Genomic DNA, 17,602 nt, shown 5'->3' with positions numbered 1-17,602 from the left:
AGACAAGGCTCCTAATATCAGGATATCTGGTCACCCTACCAACTACATATGCCGAGCACATGGTGTTAGTTGCTCAGTCTTGTGGAATCTTCTAATAATAGGGTCTTTGTGCTATGGCAACTAAGCAAAATACTTTGCCATGGCAAATTTGCTTTAGAATTTTCTGGTTTAGTGGGATTATTTCAAGAGATCGGGGGAATGACTCTTTTTCTTGTCCTGCCTTTTTCTTGAGATAACTCTCCATTTGTGAATTGTGGTCTGAGCAGCTGACTAGAATGGGGAAGTATTCATTCTTGGCAAATCGCTCAACCTCCCTGCCTCAGTTTCATCACCTGTGAAACGGTGGTGATACCTACGTGATAGGGCTATAGTGAGGATTAATTAGAGAATGTCACATGTTTTGAACATGACCCTGGTGGGGTGCTAGATGGCAGGAACTACTTTTTGCAACGCTATTTATATTGCCAGTAACTAAGGCCCAGATCAGCAAAGATACTTAGGTACCTAAATCCCAGTTTGGGTTCCCCTGTAATCTATAATTCTCCCTGAGCCCTGTAGGTGACTACATTTAGTGCCGAAGTTTTCAGGGTAAAAGTTTACTCTGTGTCTAAGTTTTTTGCCTCTGGGCTTGCACACTGCTGCCTTGCTGTTGGTGTCCAGAGACGCAGAGTGATTCGTGCACTGGGGGAAGATAAGTGTTTAGCCACTTAAGTTATTTGTTGGGCCCAATCTGGTAGATGGGCTTAGATGCTGCCTACAGGATTGGGTCCCCTTCAAAAGGTGGGGTGTGAGGTGCCCATTTCATAACTTCTAGCCCAGTGAGTGGAGCATTAACCTGGGTCTCCCACATCCCAAGTGCAATTCTCCCTCTCTGCTGGAGGCGGGGAAAGGTGGGAGACCACAGTTAAAATCCTCTGAGGAGAGTTCTCTAACCACTGGGCTTTGGGCTGTTTTGATATGGGGCTCCCTCAGTCCCCCTTGTTGAAGTTGTTCCACTCTGGATTAAAAAAATGAAAGTAAATGGAGTAGGGGGACTGGATGCCAGGTCTCCCTGTCCCTGGCGGGTGTCCTAACTACTGGACTACAGAGTCATTCTCTCTTTGGCCCAAAGACTGTTCCATGGGGGAGAAATACTCACCCAGTCATAAAGCCACAGAGAGCGTGTGAGAATGGGTCTATAGTACAGTGACTTTGGCCAAATCCCTAGTCTTTCATGGTTTATCCTTGTAGCTTAAGTGGTAGGGCCTGGCCTTCTGGAGTAGGAGGATGTGAGCTTGGTCCCTGTTGATGCCATGAAGTGCTGAGTGGGCGTGACATGCAGCTGAGTGACAGCTGAGAACTCCAGAAAGAGCATTAGTTGTGTTCTGCCATCATCGTTGCCTGGAGAAACCAAAAAGTGCCAGTCAAGCTAACTTCAGAGGTGCCCAAAATAGAAAGGGTAAATATGTAGTGAATATCTAAAAGGAGGTATCTGTCCCTTTCAGCTGTGTTTTTCCTCATCTAGAAGGGTAATAGACAGTGGAAGGGTTTTTATTACAGTTTTCTGTTTAATGGCTCCCCAGCTTTGGCCATGATCCTGCAGGCCACGGCAATGTACCCCTGTGCGGAGCCCTACTGACCGTGGAAGAGCTCAACATGAGTGCAGGGCTGTGCTCACATGGTGCTGATTGCACGATCGGGGCCTCCATTTTTTTAAAAACTCTTCACACCACATTAACTTCCTGCCCCTTGTTGAAGTGTGTGTGTGAGAGAATATAGCACCCAAGCACTTTTTTTATTAGCACTGAAGTCCACCATTTACCCTTAGGATGGAGATAGCATGGACAGCAAACGGTAAAATTCCAGTATGACTCAAATCTGATCTGAAGGGACCATGTCTAGACTTGAATACCTCAGGGCACTGGCTCTGCCTTACTCTTTACATGATACTAAGATTATAAGGGAACCACAGGGACACAGTTATATTCCAAATAACTGTGTTTACTAACTGTACCCAAACTTACAAACCTAGCTACATTCATACACTGCTGCTTTATAAAGCGTTCTGGTGGCATCCGCAGGAGAAAACTCGGAGGCCCGCTAGCGGGCTTCCAAACTACTGACCAGGATACTCCTCAATTCCTGTACACTGCAGCCTCTCTCAAGTCTGATAGCGGTGTGGGCTATGTGTTGTGAAATTAATAAAACGGACACCCTTTCACCAGGAGCTGCTGAGGGGCCACCAAGCAGACATCAGGTAGACCAGGCTTAGCTACCACTCTAAACTGAAAAGACTTGCCATATATCAATTAGCTGCTTTTCTTCCACTTCCCATTCCCTTGCTTCCCGGCTGTGTTGTGATGGGTTGTGTGATAACTGTGGGATCTGCCTACATGATCCCTGCACTGCTGGTACCAAAGTCCTTATTAAAATGCCGTGGGATCCTCGAGGCATGACAGATGTCACTTTAAAACCTTGACATTTGCTGGAACAGAGTTGGTAGGACTTGACCATTGTTCAGGACAAAATGGCTAAGCTTGAATTATGGCACCATAACTTCAGACTTGTTATTGAAAGTACAGCACCTGGCACTCTTGGGTGAAAGTCGGTAGTTAGCAGCGTTTTCTTTAGTTGGCGGAGAATGCTAAAACCATGACTCTTTCCAATCCCTCCCCTTCTGGCATGGATTCATCCTGACATGGATTTCTGGATCTCTCCTGCTCTGATTTATTTTGCTCCTCTGGCACTGAATCATAGGAAGATTGTGCAGAGCCGAAATGGACCATATAAATAAAAAGAAAACAAGGAAAGAAGAAGTGGGACCACTCAGCATGCGGTGGAGATTAAAGGTGGTATGGCCCAACATCTAAACAAATATTCTGCCTAAGTTTTTCATAAGGTTAATGAAGAACTTAGGGGCAGTGACAGGGTGGCTAATGGGAATGAGGATGGAAATAGAAATTACAATATCTGAGGTGGAAGTCAAACTCAAACAGCTTAATGGGACTAAATCGGGGGCCCCAGATAATCTCCATTCAAGAATATTAAAGGAACTGGCATATGTAATTGCAAGCCCAATAGCAAGGATTTTTAATGAATCTGTAAACTCGGGGGTTGTACCCTATGACTGGAGAATTGCTAATGTAGTTCCTATTTTTAAGAAAGGGGAGAAAAGCGATTGGGGAAACTACAGGCCTGTAAGTTTGTCCTCAAGTGCGTGTAAGGCCTTGGAACAAATGTTGAAAGAGAAAGTAGTTAAGGACATAGAGGTGAACAGTAATTGGGATAAAATGCAAGATGGTTTTACAAAAGGTAGATTGTGCCAGACCAACCTGATCTCCTCCTTTGAGAAATGAAATCTACTGCATATTTCCTCTACTTGGAGTTCAGTAAGGCATTTGAGACAGTTCCCACATGGGAAATTATTAGTTAAATTGGAGAAGATGGGGATTAATATGAGAATTGAAAGATGGATAAGGAGTTGCTTAGAGGGGAGACTGCAACAGGTCATACTGAAAGGTGAACTGTCAGGCTGGAAGGAGGTTACTAGTGGAGTTCTTCAGGGATGATTTTGGGACCAATCTTATTTAACTTTTTTTTTATTATTATTTTTAAACGATGGCACAAAAAGTGGAAGTGTGTGAATAAAATTTGTGGATGACACAATGTTGGGAGGTATTGCCAATAGAGAGGAGGACCAAATTATCATAAAAGAAGATCTGGACGAACTTGAAAACTGGAGTAATAAAAATGGGATGAAATTTAATGGTGTGAATTAAATAGTGCACTAACAACAAGAATTCTTGCGCTAAGCTGGGAACGTATCAGCTGGAAGTGACGGAGGAGGAGAAAGACCTGGGCGTATTAGTCATCCTGTGATCAACCATGAGCTGACAATAGGATGTGACTGTAAAAAAAGGCTAATGCAGTCCTAGGATGTATCAAGTGAGGTATTTCCAGCAGAGGCAGGGAAGTGTTAGTGCCATTATACAAGGCACCGGTGAGACCTCATCTGGGGAATACTGTGTGCAGTTCTGATCTCCCATGTTTAAGAGAGAGGAATTCAAACAAACAGGTGCAGAGAAGGGCTACTAAGATGATCCAAGGAATGGAAAACCTACCGTGTGAGAGGAGACTTGGAGCTTGGCTTGTTTAGCCTAATCAAGAGAAGTCTGAGGGAAGAGATGATTGCTCTCTATAAATACATCAGAGGGATAGATACCAGGGAGGGAGAGGAGTTATTTAAGCTAAGCGCAATGTGGACACAGGAACAAATGGATGTAAACTGCCCATTGACAAGTTTAGGGTTGAGATTAGATGAAGGTTTCTAACCATCAGAAGAATGAAGTTCTGGAACAGCCTTCCAAGGGGAGCAGTGGGTGCAAAAAACCTTAACTGGCTTCAAGACTGACTTTGATAAGTTTATGGAAGGGATGAGGCTGCCTACAATGGCATATAGCAGATCTGTGACTGCTAGCAGCAAATATATCCAATGCTTGGTGATGGGACACTAAATGGGGAGGGCTTGAGTTACTACAGAGAATTCTTTCCCAGGTGTTTGCCTGGTGGGTCTTGCCCACATGCTCAGGGTCTAACTGATCACCATAGTTGAGCTTGGGAAGGAATTTTCCCCCATGTCAGATTGGCAGAGACTCTGGGGGGGTTTTCGCCTTCCTCTGCAGCATGGGGTACGGGTCACTTACAGGTTTAAACTAGTGTAAATGGTGGATTTGCTGTAACTTGAAGTCTTTAAATCATGATTGTAGGACTTCAGTAACTCAGCCAGAGGCTAGGGGTCTATTACAGGTGTGGGTGGGTGAAGTTCTGTGGCCTGCAATGTGCAGGAGGTCAGATTAGATGATCGCGATAGTCCCTTCTGGCCTTAAAGTCCGAGTCTATGCAATACAAGGAGGCATCTCTTTGGGAGCCTTTCTAGTTGCAATGGTAACCGTACTTGGAAGGCTACTAGTTCACAGAGATGGGGTGATAACTGAATGTGGCATGGTGGTAGAAATCCCTTGACTCCACAGATGCCCTGAGCTCTGCAGTGTGCTTGGAGGGGTGGGATTCCTGGACTGAGTAAAGAGAATCTTGCTTAAGAGGCATCTAGTGCTTAGCACAGTGAGGGCATGGACCATGCCCGGGGCTTCTGGGCACTATGATGATATAACAAAGTTGTGTAGTGCTCCACAGTGGCTGAGCTCCTGGAGAAGGAGGAGATGCAGGGACGGGGTTCCTTGTTGAAGAACAGTATTTTGCATGTCGCTGGGGACTGAGGAAGTTGACGAGGGTTCATTATAGAAGGGAGGGCACTTGTAATAGGTCTGTCTTCATAGTGAGTTGAAGCTGGTGTGTCAGAGTGAGGGACTGACTGAGTGTGGGATGAAATGTTAAATCATTAGAGATCCACTTGGCTTTCAAATAATTTGAGCTAAATGCTCCTCTCACTCACCTGGCCAATTCCAGCATAAGTCATTGTACTTGCCTGAATCCCTTTGCAAGTTTAACTCTTCCCCACCCCCCGTTGCCATACTGCTAAATAGAACTGTTATTCTTTGAAGGTGGTGGGTGAATTGATCCCTAGAGACCGAGTCTGCTCCTGTCTGAAGTCAGCAGGAGGTCAGCCTGTGACATGCCTGGGAGCTGACTCAGAGCCCGTAAAGCATATCGGGGATCACTAGGACTGAAGGGCATCATGGACCTGACTTTTCAGAGGTGCTGAGCATCCGCAACTCCATTGGAAGTCAATGGGCCCTGCTGGTATTCAGCATCTCTGAAAGTCAGCCCTGTACAATTGCAAGCTATTCTAGCACTGGCTAGAGCTAACTCTGCTACAGCCTGCAGAAGCCTGCCCATGTGCTAATTACTCCTTGCGAGGCCGAGTGCCAAAGGTAGATACTCTGTGCCTATTGGACATGCTGGTTCTTCAAGCTATCAAGCTCGTCGTCCATGTTGGCCAGATCTTTATAGTTATTTAGGCACCTAACTCCTATTGAAATCAACCAATGCAACTTCGTTATACCTAGAAAAGGTATGCCAGCCTAGCTAGGTTGGTTAGGGGGGCTATACAGATAGAAGTCCTAGTGTGGACACAGTTATAGTGGTATAGCTTATGCTGGTTCAGTGACCAGACATCCTGCTTTCCCACCCCAAGGAATGACAGTTGTGAAGAACAGGGAGACTGGGTAAATTAAACAGGCCACTTTGCAAGTGAATCTGCTTCAAGTATCTTTAGGTGATGTTGTCACGGAGAAGCCTTTCATGTGCCTATGTGCCCTATTCTGAGGGGCCAGGGAACAGGTGCCGACTTTTTTATTTTTTTCCAGGTGGATGCTCCACCCCTGTGCCACTCTAGGCTCCGCCCCCACTCTATCCCTTCACCCAAAGCCCCGCTCCGCTCCTCCCCGAGCATGCCCCATCTCTTCCTGCCCCTGTTCCGCCCCTTCTCCCCCAGCACCTCCTGCCTACCACCAAACAGCTGACCAGTGGGGCCTGCTGAGTGGCAGGTGGCTGGTGGGTGCTGAGCACCCACTATTTTTTTTTTTCCTGTGGGTGCTCCAGCTCCAGAGCACCCACAGAGTCAGTGCCTATGAGGGCAACAGTTGAGTACAAGAGTGAAGCTTGTGCAGTACGAGCCTGGCTAATGGAAGCCGAGATCTACCTCCCATTCAAATTTCACAGTGCTCCAGGTCCCCTGCGGCTGCCGACTCCAGAACATAACTGCCCTGGGATGAGGGAGCTAGGATGCTGACTTCAAAGCCAGCTCCACTGGGAGGAAAGGAAGAAGGGGAAGGACAAAGAAGCCTTGGGTGGTGGTCCCTGGAATCTGCTGATAACTGGGATTATAGCTTGTGTGTGTCTGTTATAAGTGGAGCAGTGTGGGTTGATTTTTTTTTTTTAATAAGGCGATTTATATCCTGATTTAAATCACTATGTGAAAACCCTTGATTTAAATCCTCAATTTTATCAACTTTTCCATTTGTACTCCAATCGTTTTCTTAAAAAGGGTGCATTCTCCTTGGTTAATAGAGCCATTAAAACATGTCAGTTGACAACTAAATAGAGACTTTACACTAGATTTGGTACATCTTTTTGCTACCTAGGAGGCTATGCTATGACTCAGTAAGCAGTTGTTATATAACTTAATAGTTTCAGATTCTTATTGTACATTTTAATATTAGAAAATGGTGAATGATATATTGTGTATTTACGAGAGAATTTTTTTGCTCCTGATTTGTGTCAGGCTGCATTAGGATGGTAACTGGAATTTACCACAAAAGAGCACATTTATTAAACACACAAAAGAGCACATTTATTATTTTATTTAAATGTTCTTAGAGCTCATTAAGTTTAGGCCTTAACTTATTTTATATTAAATTTGGATTTCATTTTAAACAGATTTATTTTTTTTAAAAAGAGAAAAATTACTATTCAAATAAAATAAAACAGGTTTTTTTGTTTTGTTGGGTTTTTTTAATTTAATCACCCCCTCTACTCTATGGATGGATCAGATTGCACTGCCTAGAATTAAGGTTGCCTGATACTTCCCTTTATGAGACCCTGTTTTCAGTTGCTTAATTATCAAACTTCAACCATTTGGGATGAAAATGTTCCAGGCTGGGTGTCTATCTCCAACTGCACTTTTTGGGAAAGCTTCTGGTAACTTCTGTGTGTGCATATGTCTGTTTGCTTTTTTTAAAAATTACACAGGGCAAACTACATTAAAAGAACATGAAGATTGCAACCTCAAGCACTCAAAGGTTGAGTAATGTCTGGGCAATCTTAATTTGGCCCTCTTGTGCATATGCATTATGATACATGATCACATACTACTCTTTTTGCATAGGACCTCTGCCTCATTCAGTGCATAGGATGGGCATGGCTGTTGTCTGTAGGATCCCTGCCTCATTTTTTTGCAGAAGTTAGAAGGTGTGTAGGGTATGACTCAGGGGATTCAAAAAGAGACAAGATGGCTTTCACAGTCAGGGCTTTGGAGCTGTGCTCTGGCTCTGCTCCAGCTCCAGGCAAAACCTGCAGCTCCACTGCTCTGGAGCTGCTCCGCACTGCAGCTCCGGGCTCTGCTCCAAAGCCCTGTTCCCAGTGAAGGCAGCTGAATGCTGCACTTGAGAACTGGATTCTGTCCCCGCATCTGCCACAGAGTTTCTGTGCAATGGTGGGCAAGTTACTTAAACTAAACTTTTCACTAGTCATGTTCATTTTCTGCGTACCTGACCTAAGGCACCTGGGGCCAGACCTGCAGCAGTGCAGAGTACTCACAACTGCAATTTTAGGGCTTGTCTACACAGTGTGTTAGTCTGCTCTAGTGGGGTATACATTTTAGTCCTCACCAGTGTGTCACACACTACCTGACCCATGCGGACTCTGCTGGCATGCATTAAAAAGTTCCCTACTGCATGTTGATGTAATACTGTTTGAAACAGGACTACGTTAATGTGCACTAAGGAACTTTTTAGCAGGGCCGGCTTTAGGAACTGTGGGGCCCGATTTGAATACCCAGCGGCGGTCTGGGTCTTCAGCGGCACTTCGGTGGCGGGGGGTCCTCCACTCGCTCCAGGCCTTCCACGGCACTGAAGGACCCACCGCCACCAAAATGCTGCCGAAGACCTGGAGCGAGTGAAGGACCCCCAGCCACTGAAGTGCCGCTGAAGACCCGGACCGCCGCTGGGTATGTAAAAAAAAATTTAAAAGGAGCCTTGGGTGCGGGGCCTTCTTAAGTGCAGGGCCCGATTCCAGGGAACTGGGGGAATCTGCCTAAAGCCGACCCTGCTTTTTAGTGCATGCTAGCAGGGGCCAGATAGTGTGTGATGTGCTGGTGCGGACTAATGGACTAGATGAGCCCCAACAAAGCTTTGCTTTGAACATACAAAGTACTATCAAACGCTAAGTGCTCTAAAAATCAGGCTCTGGGTATCTCAAGTTGGGCACCCAAAACTAGTGGACAGTTATTTGTAAAATGGGGTTACTAATGCCCCGACCTCCGAGTGGTGGTGTGAAGATAAATTGTGCTGCTTGAGAACCAGAATATGCAATCTGCAGGAAATTCCAACATTTCTATTTTTTTTTTCATCCTGAATTGGAACAAGAAGCCAAAATTTCCTGCAAATGAAAATTAAAAAAAAAAAATTAGTTTGGGATCATCAAAATGTTCCCTTAAAGTAATTTCGTTTCAACATCTATATTACATTTAAAAAAATATATAATGTGTATATACATATATATATAAAATTAGATAGGAAAAAAGGTGTTTTGTCACACTTGACACATTCTTACAAAATATTTTGATAAAACCTCATGTTTTGATGTAAAACTGTTCAGTCAAAAATAATTAGAGGTGGCCTCAAAAAAAAAAAAAAAGTTTGAGGCACTTAGCTACAATGGTGAACGCAACACAGAAAAGCCAATGAGAAAACTAATAATTCCGTATTCAGTGCATGGGTTGAATTGTGTGAGTTAAAGAAGGCCGTTCGTTGAATGATGAGGATAAAATGCAGTACTGAAGAGCTACCCACTCAGTGACCACTGTCCATCCTGTGCACTGAATGAGGCAGGGGTCCTGTGGAAAATAGTATGTGATCATGTAATTAAACCCTGCATCACAATGTACAAGGGGGCAGAATCAAAGTTGTCCGGGCAACCCTTAATCCTAGCAGTTGCTACTTTTCAGTGCTCGACTTTGCAGACATAGTGTTCTGAACATTTTTGTATGCAATGCAGTATGTTAGTAACTTACATGATAACTCTGGAAAGTGAAGCCCTTTCTGCAGGCAGAGATCAGGAAGTAGCAGCAGCAGTTGTATGGATCTCGCTACATTTCCTTGCCTACATGCCTCTCTCCTGGTGGGAGGGTGGGAGGGAATTGCCTCTAGAGGTGAGACTTAATAGTTCTGATCCTCCGGCTCTCTCCATCCTTGGGCTCTTTGCCAATGAGGATGACAGCTGTAGTGTGTGTGTGTTGTAAACGCCTGCTTGCTAGCAACTCTGCTAACCTCATGCTCTCTTTGGGTATTGGTCCCGAACAGACGTCTGTTTCAGCTTCTGGTCAGCGCTGACCTGTGTTGGTAGTTGGAGGGACCAGATGTCGTGGAAGGTTCCATCCCGTTATCAATCCCTGTAGCCATCTTTGTTTCCTGCTTATATATGTGTAACCCAGGGGTCGGCAACCTTTCAGAAGTGGGGTGCCGAGTTTTCATTTATTCACTCTAATTTAAGGTTTTGTGTGCCAGTCAGACATTTTAACATTTTTAGAAGGTCTCTTTCTATAAGTCTATAATATATAACTAAACTATTGTTGTATGTAAAGTAAATAAGGTTTTTTAAATGTTTAAGAAGCTTCATTTAAAATTAAATTAAAATGCAGAGCCTCCCCCCCACAACCAGTGGTCAGGACCCGGGCAGTGTGAGTGCCACTGAAAATCAGCTCGCGTGCTGCCTTCAGCACGCGTGCCATAGATTGCCTACCCCTGGTGTAACCTTTTTTGCCGTGTTAAGCTGCCAGGAGCTGAAGTGCCACTGGGTGCTGGGAAATACAATCTCAGATCACTTCTGCAATCCTGGGATTTCAGGATCAGTTACTCTAATCCCAGTATCCTGAAATACCTTGTTCTGCTGATGGTATATTTGGAACTTTTTATCCACTCTTTGTGGGTTTAACCTCGAGTCCCTGAAAGGTGGTTTCATTGCAACCATTCCCGAAATGGGGAATTAGACCTTGAAATGGAATTGGTTAATCAGCTAGATTTAGTTGTTAAACTGGCCACAAGCTAGAGAACTGTTCCCAGCAGACTGTGTTTGTTGCTGCTTTAACTTTCACTCTGCCTTCATGTTTATTGTAGTTACTGATGTGGGATTGGAGTATTCGATCAGCTGTCTCATGGGCAAGCCTATTGGAACGAACACACACACACACCCCTCCCCCCCCCTCCCCGCAATTTCATCATTTTAGGATTGAATAGAACTTAGTACACAAACAGAAGCAAAAGCCTTGTCTGACCCCATGGCTGTAGGCAGAATGGGCATGTTTTTTATTATTTTCAAAAGCAGCTGCTGATTTTGGGTGCCTAACCTGAGATCTTTTAAAGGGGCCTGACTTTCAGAAAATGGTGAGTACGATCAGGCCCCTTAAAGCCTTCAGTTAGGCACCGAAAATTACTAGCTGCTGTTGAAAAATCTTGGCCAATGACCATTCTTTCATCCCAGCCCATGTGAAAGGACCATGATGTGATTTTTGCATTTTAATATTGTGGTGTATTTAAAATGGCGTTAAAATTGTAGGCTGTCTCTTTAGATTTCAGGGTTTTTTCCTAATCTTGCTTGCACACTAGGGAGCTCTGTATGGAAATGTGGGATCTCTGGACCTAGCAGCAGTCAGTTGTGCAGCCAGCCTAGAGCAGCGATCGGCAAGCTTCAGAACATGGCCCATCAGGGTAATCCGCTGGGGAGCCGCGAGACATTTTGCTGACGTTGTCCATCCTCAGGCACTCCCCTGCTGCAGCTCCCAGTGGCCGCAGTTTGACATTCCCGGCCAATGGGAGCTGGGGGGAGATGCGGGAAGCCACGGGCTGCTGCCGCTTCCTGCAGCTCCCATTGGTCAGGAACAGCGAACCGCGCCCTCTGGGAGCTGCAGGGCGCGGTGCCTGCGGACGGTCAACGTCAGCAACATGTCTCACGGCCTGCCAGTGGAGTACCCTGATGGGCCACGTGCTGACGGTTGCTGACCCCTGGCCTAGATCAGTGGTTCTCAACCTATTTATCGTTGTGGGCTGCGTATGTTGCCCACAATGTGTTACGTGGGCTGCAGGTTGAGAACCACAGTGGCCCCCTCAAAAACCTCCCACAGTCCCCTATGCCCAGCGCCCCCTGCCCAGATACCCCTCCAGAGAGTGGGGCCATGAGTGGAGCCCTTTGGTGTGGGGCCTGGCAGCCGGACATTGCGGCATGGGGCTGGCAGCTGGGACCTGGACCCTGCCGCCCGGGGCCGGGCAGCTGGGACCCCCAGCGCTGGACCAGGAACGGAGCACCTGGCACAGGGCCAGGAGCAGAGCCACACCTAAAACCTGGAGGTGCTGCAGCATCCCAGGAAACCCCTAGTTCCCAGAGCCTCACCCCGCACAAACTTGCCCAGATATCCACTCTCCTGCATCCTGCCCTGCTGTGGCACTCACCCAGCCCCTTGCTAGTAGGAGCGCTCCAGCAGGCTGCCAGATGCTGTCTCCCCGTGAGTCAGCCTCTCCCCCTGCCAGACAAGAGCAGCAAACTTTCAATTTTTTTTAGTGCACAGCTGGGCCACAGCTGTGTTAATTGGGCTGTGGGTTGAGAACTGCTGGCCTAGAGGCAGGTTGAGTTGTGCCGTTCTATTTTAGTGAGCAGCCTGCTTTCTCTCTTTCTGAATCCTAAGGAATACAGTTGGGTTGCATTGCAGCTTTTCTGCAAGACTGTTAGAGAGAAACAAACTTCTCGGGTGTACACCGTGAACAGAACACATGGGTTCTGTTTTCTTTTTTTAAAGCTTCATAGCAGTTCTCACTGTGTGAATCTGAGATGCTTGACATTGTTCTTTTACTGGTGTTGTGAGAGACTTTCCCTCTTCATGCTTTAAACAGTACCCTCAGTGTGGCTCAAAAGAAGAGACAGGAAATAGTTTGTCCGTTTGTGGCCCCCAGCGATCCCTTGGCATCCTTCTGCAAGAGTATGGGGAGCCAGGTTCAAATTTGTGGCACTCCTCTATTCTACCTACTGAAAATCTCCCTGTAGCTTCAATTGGTTAGGATATCTTTCTACGGGTCTGTGCACTGTTGGAACAGAGCATCTGTTTTACCTCAGAGGTGGCTGCATATTTAGCCCTGAGCTTCGTAGGTGTACATAACACTGTACATACTGAGTGAAAGACTCTTTCTGCCCTGCAGCTCTTACAGTGCAGGCAGATCTCTAAGTACCATAGATGTGGACACTATGGCACAGAGGTTTAGTGACCTGTCCAGGGTCACACTGCATGTCTGTGGTAGAGGCAGGATTAGAACCTAGATCTTCATCACCCAGTTCTGGGCATTAACCGCTGGAGTACCTCCCTTCCCATTTGCAATCCCAGAACTTCCCCGTGGCAACTTCAGTAACTACTTATGTGTGGGAAGTAAAGTTCAGTGTCTCTAAATATAGCAGCTGGAAACAAGGAGACTCGTCATCATGTCAGCCAGCCAGCTCTCTGCCGATCAGCAAGTGCCCCCAAGGACCACTACAGGCCCATAGACCATGGTCTGACAACTGTTGAATTAGGCTGGGGATTCTTAGCTGGGAGGTAGCATGCAAGCGTCAGTGGGTCACAGTCACTCACCTTGCTGAAGAGGAGGAATTGTGTTCCAATAGGGGAGGATGGAGGACCCCTGCACTAGACCAGTGGTTCTCAACCAGGGGTCTGGGGGCCCCTGGGGACCATTAGCAGGTTTGGAGGGGAGGGAGGGTGTCAGCCAAAATAAATCAGAACTGGGCTGGCATTAGACTCACTGGGGTCCAGGGCAGAAAGCTGAAGCCCGAGCCCCTCTGCCTGGGGCTGAAGCTGAAGCAACTTAATTTTGCGGGGGCCCCTGGTGCAAGCAGATGTTCACCAGTGATGATTAGAGCCACAAAGCTGACCCTGAAGGGCTGGCAGGCAGGCACTTAGCAGAGGGGAGGACTGATGGCATTTTCTAAAGACCCTGGCACATCAGCATGGAGGGGGAATATAAAATTTAAAAAAAGAAAAACCTACAAAAACATCCTGTTCATACTATTTAAAGGGGGCTGTATCAGAAACTTGAGTTTTAGATTAGCCTGTTTATTAAAAAAAACAAAACAAAAAACCCCACCTAAACTTGCCAATGTCCCCATTAAAGCATTTCTGGATTCAGCTGGATGAAAGGGGCAAGATTTGAGTCTTTATTTCCAGGAAAGGCCATTACTGACGTGTATCCCAACAGCCCCCCAGCTCCCACTTTGTGTCTTTTGTTCTTTTGCCAAGTCATTCTGTAGGCACTTGCTTTTTAATGAATGTAGGCTTGAGAAAAGTTCAACCTTGTTAGGAAATGCTGCTGCTTTACCATAGAATAGCAACTGAATGTGTCTTACCTGGCTTAATATAAGTTGGCACTGCTGGTCTAATGGGCTTAATGTGTCCTCCAAACCATCAATTGCTGCAGGACGTGAGTCCATTTATAAACAAAAAAAAACCCATCCCAATGTGCCTGGAGTGTAACGTAATGCAGCATTGCCTTGGTGTCTGCAGACTACTCCATTCTCATTGCTTCTGTTCCTGGCTTTGCACAGCAGTAGCAGAAGGAAACTAATAAGATTGGTCAGGTTCACCACCGCTGTTCCCTTGTCTGCCGGCAACAGTGATCCATTCTGGAGGAAGGGAGGGGAGATGGCAGAAGGCTCCTTCTCCCTTTCAGCAGCTAGCAGGAGAGGGAGATTGACACTTCAGCCCTCTGCTAGCCAAAGGCCTATATGAAAGTCAGTGCGAATGCCAGTGCTCTGCTCTTTGGGACAGCCAGGCTGATGTGCCTAGCTGTGGGTGATAGTGGAGCTAGCCTTCTCGCTTGGGCACTGGCCTCTGGCCCTCGCAAGTGAGTGATGCTTGACTTTCAAATCAGTCTCTGGTGAGCAGGTAGATGCCTGCCAAATTTTTGAAGCCTTAATCTCTCTTTCTGAGTATTCTAGGATGCATTTCATCAGGCCCTGGTGACTTGAAGGCATCTAACTTGTCTAAGTAATTTTTAACTTGTTCTTTCCCTATTTTAGCCCCTGATCCTACCTCATTTTCACTGGCATTCACTATGTTAGGCGTCCAATCACCACCCATCTTCTTGGTAAAAACTGAAACAAAGACGTCATTAAGCACCTTTGCCATTTCCACATTTTGTGTTACTGTTTTTCCCCCTCATTGAGGCCTACCCCGTCCTTGGTTTTCCTCTTGCTTCTAATATATTTGTAGAACGTTTTCTTGTTACCCTTTTAAGTCTTTAGCTAGTTTGATCTCTTTTGGTGCCGTGGCCTTTCTAATTTTATCCCTACATACTTGTGGTGTTTGTTTATATTCATCCTTTGTCATTTGACCTAGTTTCCACTTTTTTGTAGGACTGTTTTGATTTTTAGATCATTGAAGATCTCCTGGTTAAGCCTGGGTGGTCTCTTGCCAGACTTCCGATATTTCCTCTGCAGTGGGATAGTTTGCTCTTGTGCCCTTAATAATGTCTCTCTGAAAAACTGCCAACTGTCTTCAATTGTTTTCCCCCTTAGACTCACTTCCCATGGATCTTACCTACCAACTCCCTGAGTTTGCTAAAGTCTGCCTCCTTGAAATCCATTGTCTTTCTTTTGCTGTTCTCCCTCGTACCATTCCTTAGAACAGTGGTTCTCAAAGTTCCCCCCGCCCCATGGACCACTTGAAAATGACTGAGGGTCTCGGTGGACCACTTAACGATCTTTCCAAATGTTGTTTGTACATTAGCTAACTATTGCAAAGCACTTTGGATAAAAGCACTATATAAAAAAACCATAATTTTTGTTTTTGTTCTACAAATAAAAGGGCACAACTCGTATTTTAATATCAGTCTTACCTTTCTAATGCGATGGATGTGCCCTCTCCCCTATCACAGCAGCACCTGAGCTGGGGCTGGGAAGGAGGGGGGGTCTCTACCCTGCCACAGAGCTGAGGACGGGCAGAAGCGCCGTTTGTCCCCAGTAACCACAGCCCTGGAGCTGGGAAAAGTCGCCTCTTTCTCTGGCTGCCGCAGCCCTGCATGTCCCAAATTCCCTCCACCCCCTCTTCTTACTCTACTGCCCGCTCCCACCTACCCTCTATTCCGCCCCCCGCCCAAGGTCACCGCCTCACCTTACATGTGCGTCTTCTCCAGGGTCCAGGCACCTAATTAGTGGAGCCAGGCCTGCGCAGCTCCACTAATTAGGCGGGTGGCCCTTCCTTCTCTCGTGTGCGGCTGCCTAGGTGCACACCTGAGAGGGAACTATCCACGGACCACCTGAATGGAGCTCGTGGACCACCCAGTGGTCTGTAGATCACAGTTTGAGAACCTTTGCCTTAGAATCGTGAACGCTACCATTTCACCCGAGCTGCCTTCCACTTTCAAATTCTCAACTAGTTCCTCTCTATTTGTTAAAACGAAATCTAGAACAGCCTTTCCTCTAGTAGCTTTCTCCACCTTCTGAAATAAAAAAAATGGTCTCCAATACATTCCAAGAACTTGTTGGATAATCTGTGCCCTGCTGTGTTATTTTCCCAACGGATGTCTGAGTAGTTGGCGTCCCCCCACCACCACCAGGTCATGTAGGTGTCTAACTTGAGGAACAGATCTCACTTGGTTTCAAAGTACAAAGATGGTACGTGGTTCTCCCTGAGCCCTACAAACTTGACCTAAGACCTGTCTCAATCTGGGTTCTCTCCATCATTGCTAGTAATAAAGCTTCTGCAAGGGAGGGGTGTGTGCGCGTGCGCGCCCTGTGCGCAATCCTGCTATTTTAGTGGGTTTACACAGGTGTGAGGGTACGGCAACACAGGAAAGTGATGTTTAAAAAAAAAAAATTAAAAAAAATCCACTCTTAATGCACAGGAAACAGACTCCCGCTCTCTCATTCAGAATGGTGTCTGCTCTGCAGGGCTTGTAGGAGTTAAAAGGAGTAGCAGCTTGCTTTTGTCAGTGAGAGATTTGCTGACTTCAAAACACGGTGGAAGATCTCCAGTGAGATGTGGTTACATTTCAAAGTAGAACTGCATATAGATGAAGGATGGAATTTAAAAATAATTGGTTTGTCTTGTAAGCTCCTTGGGGGCTGGGCCCCTCAAACACTGTGTGAATGTACAGTGGTACAATGGCACCATGATCTCAGTTAGGGCCTCTACATCTTATTGTAATACACACATTAATCAAATGTTAGGCTGATAAATGACCAGGTGTTACTTTCTCCTTTTCTTCCTTCTTCCAGGATCGAATCATCAACTTAGCTGTTGGTAGCTTAACATCCTTGCTGCTTATAGTAAGTATTCCACTTCCCAAACTACATTTCTTTTCTTTCTATGGTTCAAGTCCTGATTCTGTTGAAGTTTAATGGCAAAATTTCCACTGACTTGAGTGGGCCCAGGTTTTAGCCCCAAGCGCTTCCATCCTTTGCACACTGGCCTGCTAGTCATTTGAGGCCCTTGGCCATTTTCTTTTGGCAGTTTTATTTTCTGCTGCCGCGTTGCGGGAACTGAGTCCTTTTAAAAACAAGTAATAAAGTTCCCCAAATCCGTGCGAGAAAGGAACTCTTCAGCAGCACTCCCTAGTGCTGGATGAAATGTTTACATGTGGTTGAGGCACCCATTGCTGTCCTATCTCACTGTGCTTTCTTCCAGCTCTTGAAAGAACCAAATGCTATCACAAAAAGGGGGCGGCTACTCCATAATCTGTGATGGTAGCCGCTGACTCTCCTGACTTGGAGAGCCAACATGATGGGTAGCACCTGAAGCCTGAATAGTCAGGGAATCCAGCCTGATATTGGGAAGTCCAGAGAGAGAAAATCTTTGAACAAAACCAGGATAGAATGCCATGCCCATCACAGAGGACCTCCAGCCTCGGAA

The 17,602-nt window shown here is 46.1% G+C and overlaps 1 protein-coding gene across 6 annotated transcripts in view; it reads left to right on the top strand.

The window, feature by feature from the left end:
* The window catches only part of TMEM243 (transmembrane protein 243), a 60,904-nt gene that overhangs the window by 40,123 nt on the left and 3,179 nt on the right, over nucleotides 1-17,602 (top strand). For all 6 annotated transcript variants that reach the window (XM_039519324.1, XM_039519323.1, XM_039519320.1 and 3 more), the window contains exon 3: nucleotides 16,969-17,019. In XM_039519324.1, coding sequence (XP_039375258.1) covers nucleotides 16,969-17,019 — 51 coding nt within the window. The remainder of the gene's footprint in view (nucleotides 1-16,968; nucleotides 17,020-17,602) is intronic.

This window comes from Mauremys reevesii, linkage group 1 (assembly GCF_016161935.1).
Source record: "Mauremys reevesii isolate NIE-2019 linkage group 1, ASM1616193v1, whole genome shotgun sequence".
NCBI lineage: Eukaryota > Metazoa > Chordata > Testudines > Geoemydidae > Mauremys > Mauremys reevesii.
Note: the sequence above shows the minus strand (reverse complement) of the source record. Positions and strands in the feature narration are given on the sequence as shown.